We start from the raw sequence: 15883 nt of genomic DNA on the forward strand, positions 1-15883 counted from the left end.
TGATTTTTTTTTTCCATGCTGGATTTTTTTTTTTTTTTTTTTTGCTGCCTCCAAACTTAACTGTTTTGCCACTGGAAAAATCCTCTTGTTTCTCTTTTAAGTATCTATATGCTTGCTAGAAATCAGCTCTACCTCACCCACATGACTGGTCTTCACTATTAATCCCAGCTGATGGCAGGGAGGGGCTCTGGTGGGAGGCAGCCATGTGGTGAACATTGAGCTCAGTGTTTTCCCCCTGCTTCTCTCCTCTCCAGACAGGCAAAATTGTTCTGTGCTGCCGTGGATGTGAAGTCCTCGCTGTGCTGCCTCTGCCTCTTCTCCCCCAGAAACTCCCAGGGCCCTGAATTCGCAGCCCCGGAGATCCCAAAGAAAAAAAAAAAGCTCTGGCTGGATCTGGATGGAAGATGGACCGGGAGATGAATAGCAGGAGGGAAGAAAGAGTGAAGTTGGTTATTTTTCTGGCACATGGATGCAATTACACTCAGTGCATTCCAGAGGCGTTCCTTTGAATCCTGTGCAGGTCTGCCTGCCGTTCTTGGGAGAAAGGAAGAGAAAGGGAGGAAAAGTCCCTCTTGCTGGGAGACGGAATGTCTGCATTTTCAATCCTCTTTTTAGGTAGGTTGGCTTTTTGGTGTTGCTCGCTTTTTATTTAATCAAACTTCCACGAGCCTGCTCCGTGTGCCTGAAATTCATTTCTGGTGAGTTGGAGAAAAGGGGTTTGTAAGGAGAAAACTTTTGTGGAAAACTGTAATTTCAGTGGTGGTTGAGTTCTGACCCTTTTCTGGTCGCTTTATGAGCAGGTTGACAGCCCGAGACCTCTGAATATCCGGGTTAATTTTAAAAAGTGGTGGTTAAACAGACTCGTTTGGGAACGTGTGTTTTTTGTTTAAAGAGGGCAGCGCTTTTCAGGGATAAAGGAGAGAAGGGCTTAGACCTCTCTGGTGAAACAAGGTGAATAAAATGTCTTTGTTTCAGGCAGAGTGTCAAATTTGTGTAACTGTGTTGATTCGCTTGGGCACTCAGCGTTCAGATCTTGAAAATAAAAAGGGGTTATTGTTTCCAATGGATGGCTAAGATTAGAAACAGATGTGTTGGAGTGCAGGCGGGAGGAGTTGGGGGAGAAAGGGATGCGAGAAAGGGCTGCTGGAAGGAGGGAAAGAAAAGAGAGAGGGGCTGATTTGTTGAGGAGAGGAGCAGAGAATGGAAGAAGAGAAGGAAAAGGAGAGTGAAGGAAAGCTGGCGAGCTGTTTGTTAAAGCCACGGGCTGTGGAGAAAAGAGTTGGCAGCCCTAAGGTGTCTCAAGGGGCTCCTCGCCCACCCCGGCTCAGGAGCAGCCGGGCTCCTGCTCCTCCAGGGGCACTGCCAGGTGAGGAGTGAGCTCCTGCCTCCCTCCTGCTCACCACGTCCTGCTGACAGGCACCAGCCCAGCCCCCTGCCCTGGCTGGGCAAAGACGAGGAGTTCCAGGGCTTCCTGTGTGCTGGGAACCTGGGCACAGGTGTGAGAAAGTGGGCTGGTCTCTGCTTCCCGGGGAGGAGCTGAGCACCAGCGCATGGGGGACAGGCAGAACAGGATTTTTAAACAGCTTTCAAGGACTGTCGCAGGGACAGCCCAGTTTAAGCCTCCCAGGTGTGGAGCGTGGACTAGAGAGGGATGTTTGGTGATCTGAAACCCAGCATTGCTACAGCTGCTGGTAAATACTGAAGTGGCTTTTGCTGTTAGCAAAGGTTGGAGCTGCAGGGATGTGGTGGGGTTTGGATGGGCTGGAGGGTTTGGGGAGGGCAGGCAGCACTTTGTGCCCCTGCACATCTGCTCTGGCCACTTGTGCCTCTCTGTGGTGGGGAGTGCTTGAAGGGGACTCCAGGAGATGAGGGAGCAGGGTTGGGAGCAGCTCAGCTCCTGCCAGGGGCTGCTCAGCCCTTCAGGAAGCGGCTCTGTGGGAATTTGGGAGACAGAAGGGTTGGTTGCTCACCTTGCTGATGGAGACAATGGGAATTGAAGTCTTTGATCCTATTCAGCTGCTGATTATCCCAGTATGTTGAAGGTTTGGAGCCAAAGGAACAAACTGTTGCCACAGGAAAGATGGTTGTGGCTGTAATATAATGATAACTTAGCTTTGCTGCTTTTATCTGTAAAACACAATTGGCTTTATCAATATATCTTGTGCATCTCCACTGTGGCAGGAACACAGGAATGCCCAGCAAAAGACACTTTCCCCCTCACCTGGAGTCAGGTTCCTCAGCCTGTCTTGTCCAAGCACCGGTGAGGGGAGAATCGGCTTCAAAACTCAGAGCAAAGCCTGGAATGTTTTGTTTCCTGGTCCTGCAGTGGTCACTGAAAGCCCCCCGAGCTTCACCTGCCTTGCCAGTAGAGGACTTGGTCTTTCTGCTCCTTGTCCAGCTTCAATACTAGAAGCAAGTCCAGGGAAAAGTAAGGAAGTGTTTTGGTTCCCCGTTCCTCAATCCTCCTGAACACAAGGAGGCTGGGGAGTCTGATTTGCTGGCTAAAGCCTGGATTTTCTGCTGTAAGAAAGTACAGAACTGCCAGTGATGTCTTGCTGGTTTGGTGTTTTTTTGCTGATAAAGTGAAGACTAAGGTGGAAAGAAAAGGGTTTAGAGAAGCCCTGAAAGGAAGGTTTGGGTTTTCATCATTAAACATCCCAACAGTGTGGCTAATATGCACAATTCTTGTCTTTTCCACTGTTTACCTCTCTGGGGCACACGAGCAGCTGTGTGAGAAGACAGGAAACAGGAGCCAGTCTGTTTGAAGGAAGCTTTATTAAAACAAGACAAGATGAAAGACTTTGCCGAGTGTGGACAAGAGCATGGCCAGGCTCACTTTGCCAGCAGAGGGTGGGGAAAGGAGGCAGCGAAGTGAGGGGGGGAAGGTGTGGAATGCTCATGTGGGTCTACCTGTAAACGTGACACGATTGTGACCAGCTGAGGACTGAGAATCAGGTGTCACAAACTCCTTTTGTAGTACACTGCACCCTTGAAAAGCAGAATTTTGAAGCGTTTCTTCATTTCTGAGTAAAAAAAGTTCATAATAGAACGTTGCATTTTTCACCCAGTAAAGAAGTAGCCAATGCTTTCATTTAAATGTGCTCCTGAATTCGGTTTAAATTTTATGGGGTGGGAATTCTCTTCTGCCTTTGCCCCACTCCAAGTCAGTCATGAATCTTTTAATGGCCCTTCCATTCAAAGAAAAAGCTGATTTTTTCGTCATCAGAACTGTGATTATTTGTATGCCTGGCTTTGTCACTGGTTTCGTGTGCTTTTTCTTTAGATTTAGGCTGGTGTGAGTGCTCTGCCCTGCAGGAACTGCTGGGTTCAGGGATCAAAGCAGGAGATGTGCCAGCCCAAATCACTCACCCACCTTCCTGACGCCCTGCTGTGGGCAGTGACCCTTTCCAGCAGTGTTCGGGGTCATCCCCCACAATGCCCGTGAAATAATCACCTCAGTAGAGACTGTCTGACAGAGATGTGCTCAGTGGGAGCTGGGGTGTCATTCTGGGGTGGTGTTGAGAGCAAAAAGTGCCTCCTGTGTGGCTCAGCTCTGCCCTCCACGCTCCGAGGTCGAGGAGTCTCTTTCAGCGCTGTCCCAAGGGGCTGCAGCCGCTGCACTGAGCACCCAGACTCCTCCTGTCTCACTGCACCGGCAAAAAGGTTATGGAGCAGCTCCTTGCAGGGCCTGCTGGCATGAGGAATCGGCTCTGACAGCCGGCATTTGCCCAGGTATCCACGGGCTGGTAGCTGGGAAATCCGAGATGATGCGGGAGCAGCTGCACTGAGCAGTGCTGGGGCTGCCTGGGGCTGTGCTCTGGTGTAAAACCCTGTCCATTCCTGCTCTGGGAGCTCAGCAAACCTGCAGGGTGCCCTGTCCTCGGGATCCTGTTCCCTAAACCCTTCTATCCTACGCTGCAGCAAAGCAAAACCCACTGCGGTGTTTGTTTTTTAAAGGTGCTCCCGCTCCCGGTGAGCTCGCTGGGAATTGTGGATTTAATGGGCTGCTGCTGCCTGGGAGTAGTGGAAACCAAAGGAGACACATTTCAGGTTGCTTCAAACAAAGCTTGTGCATCTTTATTTCCCAGAACCAGTAGAAACCAAAGGAGACAATTTTCAGGTTGCTTCAAACAAAGCTTGTGGACCTTTGTTTCCTGCTGATCTTCCAGGAGTAAAAACTAAAGGAGACAGATTTCAGGTTGCTTAAGACAAAGTCTGTGGACCTTTATTCCTACTGATTTTCCAAAGGAGACAGTTTTCACATTGCTTAAAACGAAGCTTGTGGATCTCTCTTTCTGCTGATTTTCCAGATATTTCCAAAATTCCTCAGTCATAACTAGAATATATAAAATATTTGCTATTTTCTAGTTTTCTCTGGCTCCTTCTCTTGCCTTTGGCCGTTTCATGATGTTGAAGGTTGGTGTTACAAGGGCTTTGCCCCCACGTTCTTACAACATTCAGCAAAATCCTTGGCTCAGGAGTGGTGTGAAAAACCAACCTGCAGCTGTGAAAAGGGGTTTTGTGTGTGACTTTCGTGTCTTGATTTCACTTCCTCTTTGTCCTTGGCATCTGAAGGAACGCAGGGAACCTGGTTGTGTATTTAGCTTAAAAAAAGGACTGTTCTCCATAGGACAGCTTCATGGGATTGATAGTAATTCCTCTCAAATTCCAAGGGCAGGCAACAAAACATCAACGGTGTGAGATGTTCAGCCTGGTAGAGGAGTGTGGATTTAATTCTAGGCCAGGGCAAAGAGCTCTTTATTAGAACACTGCTCTGGGAATACCTGAGGAAAGGGAAGCAGAGGATCTATTTGGCACTCCAGGGGGAATTCAAAGGAGCCAGACACAGCAGAGTTGTTCTCTGGCAGAATATCAGGGTTAACACTTCCTGTGAGACACTCCAATTCTTCCAAAGCCAGGGATGGTTTGCATCAAATATTTGCTGTCAGGACACTTGATGATGAATTGCTTGTTTTTCTCTAGTGGTGCTTTGTTTTATATGAAATAGTTGGGATTTTTAACATCTAAAAACCAAGAGTTTATTTTGGAGGGGTTTTTTTATCCTTTCTTCTTTTTCCATTTTACCATGAGGAAGACAAGGGAGAAAAGAGTAACCTGCCAGAGAGAGGAAAAGCAGCGTGCCAGAACTGTGGAGATGAATTCATTTTTATGGGAAATAGAGCCAGAGGGAAGGCAACTTTTCTGAATTTCCCATGGAAAACAAGTGGTGTTTTGCCTTTGTACCCACCCTGGCCTTGTCTCCTCCACATAGAATTAGTGGTTGGATTTTGGGGGGGCCCTGACCCACTTCAGAGGGACATTTTGTGTAAGAGCAGCAAAAGCTCCTTCCCAGAAATGCCATTGCACAACCGGCTCGGAGATATCCTGGTGTTTATCCTCAGGATCACAACAAACGCCCCTGTTCTCCTCCAGGCAAACACAGGGTTTTGTAGGGGATTCAGCAGGTTTGCAATCTGGGATTTGTCCATTTTCAGAACTGGAAAGAGATGCAAACAGTCACTCTGCCAGCCTTAAATGTATTTGGAAAATCTTTTGTGTTTGATCCTTTGTTACACTGGACTAAAAACTGTGGGGAGTAACAATAAAACAGGGTGCTGCAAGCTGCTTTCTGTGCCTTTCCCCCACAGATTTAGTAAAAATGCACCTCATATTTCCAATTTAACAATGCCCTGTGTTAGCCCAGGCTGCAGGCAGTGTTTGTGCCTCTGAAATGGGTTTTACTGTGCACATCCTGTGTGCTACAGAAGAGGCTGCTCTGGGTGCAGAGGGAGCTTGGTGGTGCCTTGTTGAAAAGATGAATGGGTCTGTTTTGGTTGGGCTTTGTTGCCTTTTTTTTTTCCCCCCCCAAAGCTGTGTCTTCATCTGTTTTTAGAAATGGTTGGTTTACAGAAGCAGCCCGGCAAAAAGTCAAGGGTGAAGTCAGGTCAGGGAGGTCTGTGAATAGAGACTCGAATGACAGGACAGTGCAGGATGCAGGAACGGCTGGGCAGGAAGCACCACGATGGAAAATGTGTGAAAAGTCAACAGGCACGAGGCTGAATTCCAACTTGTTCCTCTCCTGCACTCTCTCCTCCCTTCAGCATTGCACAGGGAGTGACAGCCACCTCTGCCAGCCAAGGCTAAAATGTGTTTCCTTGGGCAAAGTACAGGGAAGGTGAATGTAACAGGCACCTGGAGCTCCGCACCGGGCTATCAACCCAGGATAAAGCTGCTCCTTCTTCCCAGAAATATCCCAGTCCTAGGGAAGGAGGGTGGGCACCAGGCCAGGCTCTCCTCAGCCACACCTTGGTACCTTGGTTTATTTATCTGATTCCTTAATGAGCTCTGTCTCTTCTCTGCAACAAGTTGTAAAGAGGACTGAGCAGCTCTGAGGTGGTGAGTGTGATTAGAAGGCCACAAAACCCATCCTGTCCTCATCTGCTCCTTCCCTTTCTCCAGGAAATCATTTGGCAGCTGAAAAAGGCAAATGTTTAACTCAGCGTTTCCCTTAATGGGCCAGCCCCAGACCCAGGGTGTCAGATTTGCTGTCCCACAAGGATCAATACACATCACAGCACGCTCCGAGCCTCTCTCTCCTCCTGGGGAGCTGCCACGAATTTTTCTGTGGCAGGAAAACGAGGCTGAACCCTCGGTGGATGCGACTGACTGGGTGGAAAGGTTGGAGTTCAGCTTAGTGCCTGCAGTTTAATTGCCTTTGGAAGGAAAAGGTCAGTGAGAATTCTGGTGTGTTTGTGACATTGCCTGGCAGGAGGGAGGCTGCTCTCCTGGAAACTGCTCTGAAATGGAGCGTGCACAGTTAGAGGCAAGGGATGACCACGGCCGGGCTGGGTTTGGGCTGCCCCAGCCCTGCTGCTGCTTTTGCAGTGGGGAGGGTCACGGTGAGATAAAGCTTTCCTTCCCTCCAGCAGGGCCATACTGCCCAGAGAACATTCAAAGCCCATCTGAGAGAGGAGGGAGCTCAGACTCACATGGGTGCACACTGCTGACGGTGATGGAGCACTTGGAACTTGTCTAAAACCTCTGCAGCTCTGACTCAAAGTCATTTTCCTTGTGATGTGACCCCAAACTCGGGTACAAGCAGTGATGTGCAGATCACTAACAAACAGCCGAATCCACCAAGCTGAAATCCTTCACCTGCCACCTGGAGGGAGTTATCCTCACGTTCTAGTAAGATATTTATCACAAATTAATGGCTTTTTGGTAACAATGTGCTGAGAAATTCCACTCACGGTGTGAAGAGAGAGAAACCTCACAGAAAGGAAATCCTGGGCTCTGTGTGCTGGGTCTCTGAATTACTTTGTGCTGCATATGAAAAAAGAAAAATGAGTTTTTCTATCTAGCAAATACCTGGAGTGTGTTGTGGCTGTGAGTTCCTCCGAGCTGATTCTTTCCCTAAGTGCCTGGATGGGCTATGAGGAGGCCTTTTCAGAACTGGAGTTAAAAAAAAAATAATTATTCCATCCCATTCCCTTTGTGCTTCAGCAAAATATTGGAATTAGGTGGTTTTCCAGTGATTGGAATATTTGAGATGTGTGCTGGATGAGTCTCACAGCTCACATTACCCAGGCTGTGTTTTTCCTTAAAGACTTGATGGAATTTTAAAGGTCACAGGAATATTCAATAGAGATATGGACCTTTATTGGCCAGGTAGGGCCAGAATCACGGGGTGTCTTTGTGTGTGCTGTGCTGTCATATAACACAGCAAGCCTGGAATATTGAACTGAACCAGAGTCAGGCACTTCTCTTTTTTTTTTTTTTTAAAAAAAAAAAATATTGCAGGGTTTTCAACCTTGAAGGCAAATCACTTTATGACTTCATTGTTTAAATTTAGGTTTTGTTTTGCGGGGGGGATCGTTAGACTTGAAGCAAAAGCCTTGTAGCCCAGGGACTGTCACTTCTGATTACTTCCAGTGACACTTCCAATTATTTCCAATCACAATTCCAGGGACAAGAGGAAAAAAAGGAGCCACGTTCTCCAGCATCAGGGCTTTTTTGTTTGTTTGTTTTCCTTTCCCCTTTTCCTGAACAAAGCACCATTTCTCAAACCTCTGCAGGGAGAGGTGCAGAGCCAGATTTGGAGCTGTGCTGCGGCGGGGTAATTTCAGAGTGAATCTGCTGGAGTGAGACTCCAGGCCGGCATCTGGCGGGGTGCTGGGAATGCTGCTGTGGATCCTGCCTTGTTGAGCAATCCTAGGGAAATTGCTTCATTCTCCCCAGGCACTGGCTGGCACTAGCACTGCTTCAGAGCAGCAGCATCAGGCTCCTGCGAGCGGCTGCTGGAGCCTCCCTGCCCCTCCTGAGACATGAACGGCCACAGGAGCTGCTCAGGGAGAGCCAGCAGCTCCAAATGGGACACAGGAATCTGCTGGGGGAGCTTGAGTGACTTCCAGGGACACCAAACACAGGATTTGGTGCTGGTTTGTTTTGCCCAGGGACACAGGAATCTGCTGGGGGAGCTTGAGTGACTTCCAGGGACACCAAACACAGGATTTGGTGCAGTGTGTTTGGTCCAGATGAGCCCAGGCCACTGTGCCCTTCAAAAAATGAAGCAGGAGCACTGCCTGATTTCCAGAAGTCTCTGGTAGCATCACTTGGAACTCCTCGAGCATAAAAACAGTCTTAAAATGGTGTCAGAGCTTTCAATCACACGCAGTGAAGCCTCTCACTCCCGCAGTGATGCTGCACTGGGCCGTGAGGCTCTGCTGAGTGCGGGGGTTGTTGGCAGCTCTTTGCTTCATTTGCTTCACAGTGGTGCAAGGCCCCAGCAAGAGCTGGGCTCTGCAAAAAGGGGATTTTTATATTGTATTCACAATTATTTACTATTTGCACGTTGTGCAAATGGATGAGCAGCAGGCCTGGTGTGGTGTTTAGAGCCGGCCGTTGAAGAACCCGAGTTAATTTGGGACGCTGAGCCTGAACATTTCCAAAGCAGCAGCAAATGAAATTCAGCTTCATGTGGTGACTGAGAACCCTTTACTTTCAAAGTAGGAATTCTGTTTATCAGTGATCTGGCTGAGTGGTGTTCTGGTGATTGCTTCTCACTGCCTTCACCCCCTGTTGCTGTTTGAGTGCTGGGAGTGTTCCCTTTCTTGTGTTTATTCAGGTTTGCAGGTGCTGGATGTCTCTGGGAGCCACCTGTGCCAGCTCCATCCCTTCCTGCAAGGCAAAACCAGCATGTCTTTGTAGAATTGCTGCTTCTGTGACATTCAAACACGGGGTATTTGTCACTTGAGCACGGAGCAGACCACAAATCTTTTGTCAGTGAAGTTCAGCAGCTCAGTTCCACCTGAGCAATTTGACATTACGCTTGTGTGGAGACCTTCAAAGGATTCCTGGTCATCAGTTCTGATGCTTTTGTGGCATTTTCTGTTTGGATGCCTGGATGAGGTCGGTTCATTGCAGACATCCAGTGCTGAGTGTCACTGAGGTGGCACTTTGGGATGGCTTGGTGCTGCTCCCCCAGGAGCCTCAGCATCTCACAGAAGGAACTGTTTGAATCCATCCAACGTGATGGAGATGTTCCCACAGTGCAGCTTTGTCTGTGGTCTGTGCTCTGGGCAAAACCTCTCCTCGTTTCCATTGTTCCAAGCTCTTGCTTGGAGACAAAGGGAATTTTAGCCAGACAAAGCAGAGCTTTTGTGTTGGCAAATGCTATGATTTTTTTTTTTTCTTCTATTCAAAGGGGAATTTGAAGCAATGGTGAGTGTCTTCTGGTCAAAGAAACATTCAGGATGTCGAGGTTCCAGCCTGGATTTTGCCAGTGATTCATGATTTACTGATTCAGGCTTGATTTTTAAGTGCCTGCTAGTTTTGAGTGTCTCCATTTCGAGTGTTATAAAGGATTAGTACTCTGGAATTTGTGAGTGTGGGGACGCCCGAGATGGGTCACACCGAATGAGGTGTCCTTTAATCATCCCAAGCTTTGGGGATGCACTGGAAATCTGCATTGTGCATGTTCTGCAGACTAAGAGCACTCAGAACGAGCCAGCCTTTCCCTCCTGAGCTGCAAAGTGCCCTGAAATCGCTGCAGAATGGAGCTGGGAAGTCCAGCCAGCCACTGGTTTAATGGGGGAAGAGGCTTCCCATAGGCGCCACTCGCTGTGCCAAATGCATCCCGGCTTTTCTGGCTTTGTCAGCTCCTTCCACTTTAGCCCGAGGCTACCCCTGGAGTCGACAAAAACCACAATTCTGCAGCTGTCAGTTAATTCAGGCCCGGTATGACGTGGTACGAGGGAGGCTCGAAACTCGTGGGCTCCTCTGCTCTGCAGATAACCATCCTGAATGACACAGGGCTCCTTCCTCTAATGACTCGCGCTCGCATCTTTCCCCTATTGAGCAGTGCCCTGGGCGTGCTGCTTCCATTGTGGGGCAGCAAGGAATGCGTTCCCATTAGGAAAAGGCTCCGAATGCGGTGGAGGCTGCGGGGTTGTCAGCAGGCATCGTCCCCTCGCCACATCCTCCACGAGAGAAGGCGAAAGCAGGGCGTGAATGGAGGAAATTTGGCCTTGTTGCACCAGCCAGAAGTATTTAGGGTGATATTTTACTGTGTTTTAAGTGCTCTGAGGCAGGAATTGTTTCTTCGCCTGTTTGCACTGTTCCTTCCAGCACTGCAGCCTCGAAGGTTTGCATGGAAATCCTAAGTTTTAAGCGGTCTTAAACCTGGTTTTGTCCCTGCTTGCTGCCCAAACAAGCCAGGCACCTGGTCAGCATCTCTGTGTCATTCCAGAGCACGAATTCCTGCAGAAAAGCTGGGAACTGAAGGTATCCAGCTTAAATGAGTTCTTTACTTGCTTCCCTTCCTCCTGACAGCCATAAGCAAAGAACATGCAGGGGGATAAAACAAAGCTGATAACAAAAGGTGATTATTCATGCATGTAGAATGATTTTAACTAGCCACTTAGGCAATATTGACATTTTCCTGCCCTGTTAGTGGTTTTCTGAGCGCTGCTGGGGAATGTTCTTTGTTCACAGGCACCAATGCTCTGATAAAGGGTTTTAAGGATGGTGTAGGGCACGTTCTACCCCCTCTGAGTGAATGTTAAGTGAATTAAAAACTTAATTATTTGCTATGAGTAGATTTGCTACTCTGCGTTCACACCCTTTTTTAGCATCCCTAAATGGAGGCCGTGCTGCCCTTTATTTTGACCAACAAAATTCGCCTTCCCCGAGGAGAAGGCTCTGAATGCAAATCCTTTTTATCACTTTGCAATGGCACATGGCATATGCAAGAACCTCTCCCCTTCCAGTGCCACTCCTGCCCGCCTTCCCTCCTCCCAGAGCAGGCTCGGAGCCTCTCCCCACGCTGTGATGCAAACCCATGTGTGCAGCATCCCTCGCTGCTGGCTGGAGCTTTTCCTTCGAGTTCCTGGCCTCGGGCTTGTCCTCTCAATATTTCCTTTTCTGCAGCGTGGAAAACCCAGCCTGCCCAGAAAAAACAGCAGCTCCAATAGCTCCTGGCAGCCTTGGTGCTGACGAGACAGGCTTGGAGTGCGCTGGAGCTCTTTTAACTCCATGTGTGCGTCTTCTCTTGGGGGTTTTGGGGCTTTTTAAGCCTTTGGTGGGGTCTGGGATTCTCTGATTCTCGCAGTGTCCCTGGCATTTCTCTACACTGAAAGCACCTGGTTTAGCAAGTTGAGCTCAGGAACAGCTTCAGCAAAGGTAGAAGGCAAATTAATTTCCAGTTCCTGCAAGGAGGGAGCTGATTCAGGCAGGAATTAGCACTACTCTTCCCCCCTCGCTGCTGATCTAAATGCTGCTTCATTTTTTTATGATCATCTTGTAAAAGCAGAATGGAGGAAAAAAAAAACCCCAAGACTAAAAAGCAAATAAATCCTGTTTTCCTAAAATATCTGTGTGGAGACTGGAACTGGGCTCACCCAGTGCTCTCTCCTAGAAAAGATGTCTTCTACCTGGAAGTAGGGTCTGCCTGGCAGTGAGGGTTAATTGCCCTGGATTTAGGAGGTTTGTGATGTTCTTGCCTTTGAGTATATCCAGTTCTCTTCTTCCCTTGATGATTTAATGTCCCAGCTTTGTTATAACTTCTGCTGTGACACCGAAAGCTTTAGTTCATGCTGGGGACACAGTGTGTGGTCTCCTTGTTACTAAAACTCGCTAATCTTATCAGCAAGCGAGGAGTGGAGGATGGGAGGAGGCTGTCAGAGGGTCTGGGATTGCTCTGGGTGAGGAGCAGGAGCTGGGTTTAGGCTGGGTCTGGGTTCTGGGAGGAAAGGGCAGCAGTAGCTCCGTGTTCCTGATCTGGAGGAAACAGCCCTGCTCGTGGTTTTAAATCATTCTGGGGCTTTATTTTTCTGTGTCAGCACTGTCAGAGCCTATAATCCTCAAGCAGAAGAGGCCGTGCTACCCTACCAAGAGAAGGACTTCAAGTGAGGAATCCCCTTCAGCAAGGATGTGACAAGCAGACTGACAATGTAGAAGAAAGGGGAAAATATCCTGAGCCAATATGCATAAAATTAGGGCCTGATTATGAGGCAGAATTAAAAATAAACCAGGAAGAATTCCCCTGGTGGAGGGAGCTGGTGGAGCAGCAGGAGGGGCAGCTCCTGGTGCCAGCCACACATTCTACCAGCAGTAATTAAGCAGGTAATGCTGATGAGGGTGCCTGAACACCCTCCCTCGCTGCTGGAGCCACACAGGCAGGGCTGGACGGAGCAGACAGAGGTTATTCCTGCAGCCACTTTAAACAGCAGTTTAAAGATGAGCGCTGCTCATCTCCTCCTGTCCCTCTCGGATCCAGGAGTTGTGCATAATAGATGAACATTCCGGAGAGACGCCAGGGAAAACGTGCTGGGCAGCTGGGAGAGAGTAAAGATCCTGGAGCATCAGGCCTGGGCTGAGCTCTGGTGTTCAGGCAGGTTGTCCTGAGGGGGCTCTGATCAGGATCCGGTGTTCAGGTGTCCTGGAAAACGGAGCAGGACACTTCCCTCGTGCTTCAGGCGGAGGTAGCCACGTCCTGCAGGAGGCACAGTGACTAAAGCATGGCAAATGGCATTTAAAACATGATGCCTTAGAGCAAAAAAGTCAAAGTTCTTTGTAAGGAGCCGAGGTGGGAAGACAGGAATCCGTGGGTTTGCTTCCAGTTCCAGTGGTGACTCTGTAGTCTACTGGAATGAAAATTTTCACTGCTAAAATTCAATTCTGTTGTTGATTAACTCATCTCATCTCACCTCCAGTCCCAGGAGGGGCTTTTAACAAGTCCTTTTGGAGCCTTGGCTACCCCAGCTGTAAAAAAAAAAAAAAAGAAATATCTCATTATGTAATGGAGTTTATGGTCTTCAGACAAAATGGGGAGTATCGGTAAATAATTTGATTATGGTTTTTATCAGGCTGCCCTTTCCAAAGAGCTTATAGCTGCTGTCTGCTTGCATTTGCATTCTGTGTCACTGGGATGGAGCTGTGCCCTGACAGAGCCAGCTCTTTCAGCATTTAGGGAAGAAGGGTTTGAAATCTCAAGGAGCCACACAAGCCCTTGCCTGAATTCTTTATAAATTTTGTAGGAAATACACTCAACCATACTTCCTAAAAGAGGAAATGCTTGAGTCCTGTCTCCTGTGTTTAGAATAAACAGAGTCCAGATAATTTAATCTAAGAAGAAAACGCTCTTTTGGGGATAAACAACCTGAATAAAACATTCCTGAGCCAACCCATGGCCACGACTCCCCCTTGCACCACCCCCAGAGCAGCCTGGATCCTGCAGGATGCCGGGGGCAGCTCTGAGCAGGGGAATTGGCCTCACCACAACCCAAATCCTGCTCAGGATACCCCGTCCTGCCTGCTCCAGCCATGCTGGTACCTACAACCACCCCAAAAAATCCTCCAGGATCAGTCAGCACCCTGCATCGGGCACATCTTCTTCGGCTTGCTCTGTATGAATGTCGAATATTGCCTGGCAGACACTTTGGGGATGTTTCTGGATATTAATGAGGGCCAGATGGAGGCTGGGGCAGTCTGGGCTGCTCTAATCTGCAGGGTGGAACTATTTGATTCTTTTTATTTTTATTCTTTTTTTCCCCCCTTCTCGACTAAGCAAAAAAAACCAAACAATTTCCAGCGTTACGAAGCTGTTGCTTCTTTCTGCTGAGCTGGCTGGGCTGGAGGAGCACAGGAGGTTTGGGAGGGTAAATGCAGGCTGGAAGCAGGGAAAGGAGGGATGTGCACTCCTGTCACTCCAGATGCGGCAAGAGGAGAAAACGGGGATGTTAATTAAGAGTCACACATTAAAGCTGAGTCCTGCACTGGGTGCCAGGATGTAATGAGGATGTGTTACAGAAGAGCAGGTACAGCCAGGGCTGGGATATCTGCTGGTTTCCAGCTATTAAAAGAATTCCTCAGCCTGTTCTCTTGTTCCCAACTATTTAAGATACTCACATAGGCTGTTAGCTTATTTCCAGTTATTAACAGGCGCTGGTTTGAGGGAAATAACGCAGCAATAGGGTAAAAAATAAAACCCCTGACTTTTCCTTAGCCAGTTTTTCCCCATCAGCAAGAGCCAATGCACTCGTTTAGCCAGAATTCCTCCTCCTGTGGCCCCTGGGTTTGTCTGAGTTATTCCTGCCCCTGATTCAGCTCTGTGAGCTCTCACAGTTGCATCAGAGAACTCTCTGAGCAGCCTGATGAGAATTTCACTTCTCTTGCCTGGATTCAGGCAGCGAGTCAGGCTCCTGCCTGAGACAAAACATGGGAATAAGGAGCCAGGAACCATAGTTGACTCAATGATTGTTTCACTCTGAAATCATCCAGGATCGGGTGGAGGTGGAAGAAAACCCACAAGATGGGGAATCACATGGTTTTATAGAGAACCCATTGCTGATTATTAGGCAGTTGGGGGAAAGCATGTATTGATACTCTGGAAGAAATAAATCTAATTTCACTTGCCATTGGGCTTCCCCAATAGGCTCAACAGACAGAAATGTCTTTCTGACCAGGAGTTAAGCACTTTGAATCTGTTTTGCAGCAGTTGGATGTTCCATTTCTTGATATAATTTCCTTAATTCCTGAGGAAAATGGGTCCAGTTCTGCCTTTGCCAGTGCTTAGCATCACATCTTCTGCCCAATGCCATGAATGAGGCCAGTTTTTGGGAATGACCCCTGCTCTGTAGGATTAGAAATCTCCAGAAAGGAAAGGTGGGAATCTGTTTAAAAAACTGCAAAGTCAAGTTTTGCTTCTGCTGTTCTTGGGCTGTGGGAAAGGAAAATGTGTCAGGTCTTGCTGGTACAGTTTTATTACTGTAACTCCAAGTCTGTCTTCTAAAGGATTTTAAGGACTGCGTGCTCAGAATAAAACCTGGGATGCTGTTTAGCCCCTACACAGCCTCGATGGGATGGACCCAGCTGGCCATGGGAAAAAGGGAACCAAACTAGGAAGGAAACTTGAGCTGACTGAGACTTTTCACGTTTCATGGCCAACATCTGAGTGTAAATAAAAAGTGCAGACACTGGCTGAGTTTATAGATCTGAACTGCTGAATTTGAGTGGATCTGATGAGTTGGATGTAATAGAGAAAAGAGGCTTTCTCAGAGTGATGGAAGAGTTGAACCAAAAATAGGCTGAGGAACCTGTTGAGGGGGCTGAACCTCGGCTTTGGGAGAGTTTTGTGTAGCCTGGGGTGAAGAGCTGCCCTCCCACATCTCCCTGCAGCCTTCCAGGCTCGCTCTCTGGCTGGTTCAGGACAGAAGAAATGTGTAAATAATTGGAATGTGGGGCTTTGTTTAGGAGCTGGTGCCTGGAGAGCCTTTGCTTAGTCTGGGTCAGCGTAGAGAGCCCTGCAGCAAACCCCAGGCTGCTCGAAGCAGCTGAGCTGGGTTTAGCTCAAGGAATGTGAACTCTGGGAGGCTGGAGATGACTC

General features: G+C 48.4%; 1 protein-coding gene across 1 annotated transcript in view; it reads left to right on the top strand.

The window, feature by feature from the left end:
- Positions 1-469: 469 nt before the first annotated feature.
- Positions 470-15883, top strand: part of CLMP (CXADR like cell adhesion molecule) — a gene marked incomplete at its 5' end in the record, with an annotated part of 39513 nt that continues 24099 nt past the window's right edge. The window contains 2 exon segments of the mRNA XM_082296863.1: positions 470-573; positions 575-615. Of these exon segments, the coding sequence (XP_082152989.1) occupies positions 470-573; positions 575-615 (145 nt within the window).

The sequence above is a fragment of the Coloeus monedula genome (assembly GCF_965178545.1).
Source record: "Coloeus monedula genome assembly, chromosome: 25".
NCBI classification, from domain to species: domain Eukaryota; kingdom Metazoa; phylum Chordata; class Aves; order Passeriformes; family Corvidae; genus Coloeus; species Coloeus monedula.